The following is a 6,700-nucleotide window of genomic DNA, read 5'->3' as shown; positions in this document are numbered from 1 at the left end:
TAAAATTAGTTTTATTTAAAAGACGGGACACTTCTGATGAAATTGTGACTGCATGGTGGGTTTTTTCTTGTTTTGTTTTCGTTTTTTTTTGTTTGTCAACATATGGTTTCTGCTGATGCAAGACTGAAAACAATCACTGAATGGTGGTACAAACCCTCCCAGAACATTATTACATACCACATTTTGTTCTGTAGATGATACTCTCTTTCTTAAAAAAAAAATTCAAACAAATTTAATGAGATAAACATCCCATGTCTTCATTGGTGGCAGAAACTAGTAAGAAAACTAGATAGACAGCTCAAAGTTATGGCAAAGGCACCTGAGAGACCAGAGGTCTGGTGAAGGCCATGTTACAAGCATCTTCAGTACTCTGCATGGAAAGGGTACTCCTTGTGATTTTTGGACCTGAAAGAAATCGAAGGAACGTTGTTTTTGTGGGTGACCTGTATGTTATATAGAGGTGTGTTGGAAGAGCCAACAAAGGAAGATCCACATCATGTAATTACAAGAAGAATATGTGGAGATATGTGTCCTCATTTCTCTAATACGGTCAAAGATTAGATGAACATCCAGAAACCTTTTGGTTTTGTAATTCAAGTTACAGAGATTTCCCAGAAACCAAATTAAAAATAAGAATGTGGTTTGGCTTGTTTTTGTTTTCAAAATGAAAGTATTAAAACATCTCATGAAAAAGTATGTTTGGAAGAAAACAGTTGGAATTTAATCTGGCATGATTTTTAAATAAATTGAGTTTCATGCTAGCTAGTAGCTGTGAGACAAAATTCCTTGTAAAGAATACACAAAAATTAAGAGTTGGAAGGAAACAAGCAGTGTCACTTACGTGCTCATTGCACAGATCCTCCAGTTTCTGTTAAAGCTGAGAATAGTTGCCATCTCCTCTTCAGTTAATTCAAAGTCAAACACCTAGCAAGAGAAACAGCTGGAAATCACCCCCTTGAAAAATCAAAGAGTGTGAAGACACGGTTAGAGCAGCTCCACACTTGAGGATCATTTTCAGTCATCGGCCACTGAATTAAGAGAGGAACAACTTGTTTTATGGACACAAGCACTATTTTATGAAAGTTGTTTATTCTATGTAAGACTTTTCTAGTACTGGTTACTGTGTGGGAGCTCCAAGCAAGATGTGCCTGCTGATTTCTCCACAAACCACAGAACAGGAAATATAAGACCTGTTTATCTCTCCCTTCCAAAAGCAGGTCTGGCTTGACCCTCAGCAGAGTGTAGGTAATCATAAAGAAAGACAAAACCCAGTCCTCTTCACTGAGGAGGACCAGGGAAGGGTGAGAAGGGACCACTGCTGCTGGGCAGGGGAAGGCACGCTGTCCCTGAAGGGAAGGGCAGCACCCAGGTCCCTCCTAAGCACTCACCTTGAAGTTCTCCACGATGCGCTGCGGTGTGACAGACTTGGGAATGGCAATCACGTTTCTCTGGATCTGGAAGCGAAGCAGAACCTGCAGGAATCGAGCAGGGAGTCAGAGGGAGGGAGCTCCTGCTCTGGAGGGAGCAGAGCCTGTTCCAACAGTGTTTTCCCTAAGCTGTACCAGCTTCTGCAGAGCTGCATGTCAAACCATTCCTGTCCCTGTGGCCCAGGCAGCGCTTCCTGGAGAACCAGGAGAGAAGTAGTGGAGACCTACATGAAAGGCCTCCTTTGTCATCTAGTTTTGGGACTGTCAATCCCTTTTCTTTTCACCTGGGCTTTTATGAGTTCATGCAAGGCTTTCATTTTCTGCAAGAGGACTTGAGATGGGAAGTGACATCTGAAGATGGGTCAAGACTCTTCTTCTGGTTGGGAGCCAGAGAAATAGTAGTTGCATGTCTTGCAGGCTGTATGATAAAAGTCTGCAGTTTTAGGGAAATAGCAAGGGGGTGCCATAATTCATGGGGAATAGGTGCAGACTTTTCCCACTCCTCAGCTCTGTTTTTCTTTATGGCTGTGTTACTGGAAGAAAAACCCTCTGTGCTGCACCTACCCACCTGTGCTGGGGTTTTGTTGTGCTTGGCTGCAATCTCTTTGATCTTGGGGTCATCCAGAAGGGAAGGATCCTCTGGCTTAGCCCTACACAGAGAAGAGAAATCGGTAGCAAGAAACCTGTATAGAAAGGTCCAGCCTAGCAAGAAAGGTCTGTATCTGGATGAATGGTTAGTAGTGCAGTTGTAGCCTAAATGTTACAAGCATAATCCATGCCAGCTCCCTGGAAGAGTGCAAAGCAGTCTTACCATGGTCTGTCAGGGGAGCCGAGGGGACAGTACGCAGTCACAGCAATCCCTTTGGACTGGCAGTACTTGATCAGCTTCTCCTGGGTGAGGTATGGATGGCACTCGATCTGCCAACACAAAGTCACAGAGGCTGATAGTGGCAAAACTGTTGTAGTATTGTTGTGCTCCATGGATTATCTCCTAATCCAATTGGAGGCTGCCTTTTCCCCTAATAAGCCAGTGGCCTGTGTGATAATACGCATCCTTAGCATTGAAGGCATCTATTTTTATACAAAGTGCTTACACGATTTATGTTGGGGGTTCCACAAAGCTCATGTCTGGGTTCTTTATTCTTCTAGAAAGGATGTTTCCAGGGAAATACTCTAACATTCATAAGCCATGGTTCAGCAAAGTGAGACAAAAAAGAAGGTATCCAAGTGCCTTTGTGTACTCAGAAACATCCACAGAGCAGGATTTAGAGTGCAGGCTGTTTACTTTGTTCTCCCTTCTTCCATCTCCTCATTCAATTGTAATCAGATCTTTATAAACCCTGAAAACTATTCACGTGCAGTCACTTGGCAGTTTACCTGGTTATTTGCAGGCTTGTACTTCAGTCCTGGCTTGTTCAAGATTCTTTCAATCTGCTCATGGTTGAAGTTGGAGATACCAATGGCTTTTACCAGGCCAGCATCCACCAGCTCTTCCATGGCCTAACACAAAAAGGAGCAAAATCATCATCTGCTATTCAAGGCAGGCTGTGAAGATCGTCTTCCTGATGTGGCTTAGTTTCCCATCATGAGCAGCACAAAATGACTGTTCAGAGTTGCAGAGTTCTCCAAAGAAGAAGCAGGTACTGGCACATTAGTGCCATCTCAGCCCAAATTCTCATTCCCTGAGTTTGTAGAAATTTACACCAGGTTGCATGAGCAGAATTAAAATGACACTCATTAATCAACTATTGTGCAAGCACTGGAGGACCCCACACTGTAGACAAGATCGCAGCCTAAAAGGTCTTTATTTCTATAAAATTTATTTGAGCCATTCAAGATGGGCACAAGAACTGTGGTGAAGACAACTGTATGGTTGGTATGGTCAGGCAGAGAACCTTTTCTAACCTCAGTCTAGTCTGTAGCTCCACCGTGGAGCTCATGGTGGGTCAGGCAGTCAAGTCAGGCACTCAAGAAACAGGAATAACTAGGTAGAGACTAAGCATGCACATTATGGGAAGCTGCTTTGTGCGGCCTTACGTTCCTTCCAACTAGTTTTGCATCTAGAAGACAACAGCTGTATGACTGCTGAAGGCAGTGAAAGCATGGGAGAGACTGCTGAGGGCAGAAGACATGATTCTCCTGCTGTGGCTGAGCTTACCTCCCATGTCTGTAGGATATCAGTGTTGCTGGGTATTGACATGCCTTTGTCATCTGTGGGGAACAGCTCCTCCCCTGCCTGTCAGTGACAAAGAAAATGCTTGAAATAACCTCTGTTGGGATGCTATCTATATAAAACAGCCAAACAGGAATGTAAAAAGCTAAAGATAATAGTGCATGAAAAACCTTGAGTAATTCTTGTGATAACTTAATTAATTCTTCAGTCATTTCTTATTATTAGTTCCTGCAGGATCGTGGCATCTTTGCCATCTACTATCCCAATAAGTTTTTCTGCTGGACACAAAATGCACACAGGGAAGCAATTTACTCGTAGAACAATGTCCTGGAGTCTTACATGAGTTCACTTTATGTATTGTTCCATTCTGCACATTTCGGTGTAATAGCTTCTTTAGTAATTTTTATAAAGGTATATGGAGGATTGACTTTGGCTGAGTGAAAATAAACATTTACGCTGGAGTACATCTGATGAAAAAGGTACTGTTGACAGATTTCTGTTGGGGAGGCTTACTGTTTAAATAGCTGTATTAGGAAAATTAGAACAACTTGTAACTAGGCAGCATGGCCAAAGTGTTTTGAATGGTTGGGATTTTCTAGATGCCACAATATTATGCAGCTTCACTTGACAGCTTGGTTCACATAAAGCTAACTAAAACAATATTGAGAGAATGAAATTAAGTTGAGCTCAAAATCACCATGGAGAATAGATTTTGCTCTGGGTGTAGCAGAAGGGAAAGCCTAAGGGTATATATGTGTCTATATATAAATGGACATAAATCCTTTGAAGTATATGTAGTCTGTGAAAGTTTGGTATCAAAAAGCATCTTTTGAAATCCAAAGTCTGTGAAACAGCACTAAGGCTCCTGCAGGCAAGGTCAGCTCAGTCTAGGTCTGCCTCTCCCACTATCAAAAGGGCAGAGGACACTGTGCAAGAAGCAGTTTCGGGGCAGAGATCAAGAGCCTGGCTCACGTGGCCAGAGTAAAGCAGAACAGGCAGCACCAGAGCATTGCTGGTACACATGAGAGGCACATGGGGCTTTCTGGACTGGAGCAGCAGTAGTGCTGCAGGTGTTACTGGCACTTTTGAGGAGCTGTCCCAGGAGTGAAAGCCAAGGGCATTGCTGTTACTGTACCTTGAACCCAATAGGCCAGTGGATGAGGTAGAGATCAAGGTAATCCAGTTTCAGGTCAGCAAGAGTCTTCTGGCAGGCTCCCTTCACCAGAGGCTTTTCATGAAATGTGCTCCACAGCTAGAGACAAAAAGCCAAGGCACACTGTGACTTCCTGGGTTAAAGCTCTTGGCTGCTCTCCTGCACAGGACAGAAATGCTCTGTTGTGCTTGGAAGGTGATGTGGAATTATGCCATCCAAATGCTCTTAAGATGGGGTTTGCTCTCTGGTGGGGCTGGCCTGTGACACAGCATGTGCTGTGGCTGTACACATTGTCAGAGATCTGTAGTAATGACTCCTATTGCAAGGATTTCTGTAGAAGAGGATGGCTTAGCTAAAGTAAGCTTTCTGCCAGATGTGATAATTTGTACATTTCCTATAAAAAATTCAGCAGACAAAGCAAAGAAAATATAAGATCACCCACAAAGAAGTGGTTGGCACCAGCCTTCACCAAGGTAAGAAGAAACTTCTTAATCCTGCTAAATGGCCTGTTTTTCTTAACAAGCATGAGGAAGAGAACCTACCAACCACACTTCTCTTGGGACATGTGCTGAGCAGATTACACTGTCCCAAGGTGCCCAGAAGCTCATCTTCCTCACATAGCAGAGACACCCCTCTGGCAGGACTGTGAGGCTGGCTGTGGGAACAAGCACCAGCCACCACCAGACTTGTTTCCCCTGCTGTGCTTTAGCAGTCAGCAAGGTGCCATTACCAAACTGGTTCTGTCTCTGTATCAGTCCGTGACAGTGATCTCAGACCCCTGCACCAAGGGTTTCTACCTTGCTTGGTGCTACCTGGCCCACTGCACCTTCTCCTGCTTCCCTTGTTTGGCATCAGTCATTCTGCAGATATGAGATGTAGGGCCAGGTTCCTCCTAATCCACCCCCAAGCACTTCTGGGTCTCCTCAACAGAGTGGCAGACCACAGCAGGGTCCTGACATCACATATCGTTCCCAACTCTCCATACAGAACTGGGTGAAGCAGTAAGCTTGTATCAGGAGTAACTTGAACGATGTTGTGGAGTGATTCAGCTTCCAGCATGAAGTTCATCTCCAGTAGTTAAGCTTCCTACTGTGAAAATACTATAGAGGAAGGATTCCCCCACCCCTGCTCCAGGGTGAAAGATGATCAGATCGTTACCTTACTGACAATGAAGAGGTCTTCTCGTTCCACAACACCTTCCTTGATTTTCTGCTGGATCCCCTCCCCAACTTCCTTCTCATTCTGGTACACGTAGGCGTCGTCCCCCAGCATCGATGGCTGCCATCACTGCAGCTGTTACTTGCCCAGCTGGGGACTAAAAATGATGCAAAATCTTAAGACTCTCAAATCAGTACATGTTAAATACTTGTAAACTTGCATAATGAGAATAGGGAAACCACCTCACTGAAAGCTGCCCCTGCCCTGCAGCAGGTTTTTTTTCCTTCTTTACAAGAACAGTATTTCTTACAGTCATAAACGTGGGCTCCAGGGCTTGTAGCCAGTCTCCTGTCATTTATCCATAGCCCCACTCCCACACAGGTTCAGCCCAGCAGCCAGCCAGAGCGGGGCCCTCAACACCAGGACAGTTCTCCAGAGCCGGACCAGGGGGAACGGAGTTTTTGTGTCACGGAGCTCTACAATACCGGTGCTTTCCTCTGAAGCTGTTACCTTCCAGGTGCCTAGTCCCAGGAGTGGCATCTTGGCTGTGGTGCTCAGCTGCACGTAGGTGGCCATGGCCTGCGCGCTGCCTGGGCAGCCCCGCTGCAGCCGCCTCTTGCCCGGCTGGTTAGAGAGGGACTGGTCGCTGGCCGGGGTGGGGGCAGAGTGGTGCCGGTGCTCTGGGTCCTCCCACATCCGGCAAACAGGGCTGCGGCCTTTCTGTTAGACTCCACTCACCCAGGTTAATGTGAAAGCTCAAATCAATCAATAATCGCGCGGGTGACCACC

General features: G+C 45.3%; 1 protein-coding gene across 1 annotated transcript; it reads right to left on the bottom strand.

Moving 5' to 3' along the window:
- Nucleotides 1-362: 362 nt before the first annotated feature.
- On the bottom strand, nucleotides 363-6,530 carry LOC103776163 (aldose reductase-like). The gene is given in 11 exon segments (XM_008943658.1): nucleotides 363-405; nucleotides 842-924; nucleotides 1,389-1,472; nucleotides 1,996-2,077; nucleotides 2,239-2,345; nucleotides 2,805-2,927; nucleotides 3,586-3,663; nucleotides 4,736-4,852; nucleotides 5,912-6,017; nucleotides 6,019-6,068; nucleotides 6,422-6,530. Coding segments are annotated over 11 exon segments (939 nt in total). The 5' UTR covers nucleotides 6,488-6,530.
- Between the last annotated feature and the right edge of the window lie 170 nt (nucleotides 6,531-6,700).

This window comes from Merops nubicus, unplaced genomic scaffold (assembly GCF_000691845.1).
Source record: "Merops nubicus isolate BGI_N331 unplaced genomic scaffold, ASM69184v1 scaffold39777, whole genome shotgun sequence".
Classification (NCBI taxonomy): Eukaryota; Metazoa; Chordata; class Aves; order Coraciiformes; family Meropidae; genus Merops; species Merops nubicus.
This window is presented reverse-complemented; position numbering and strand designations above follow the sequence as displayed.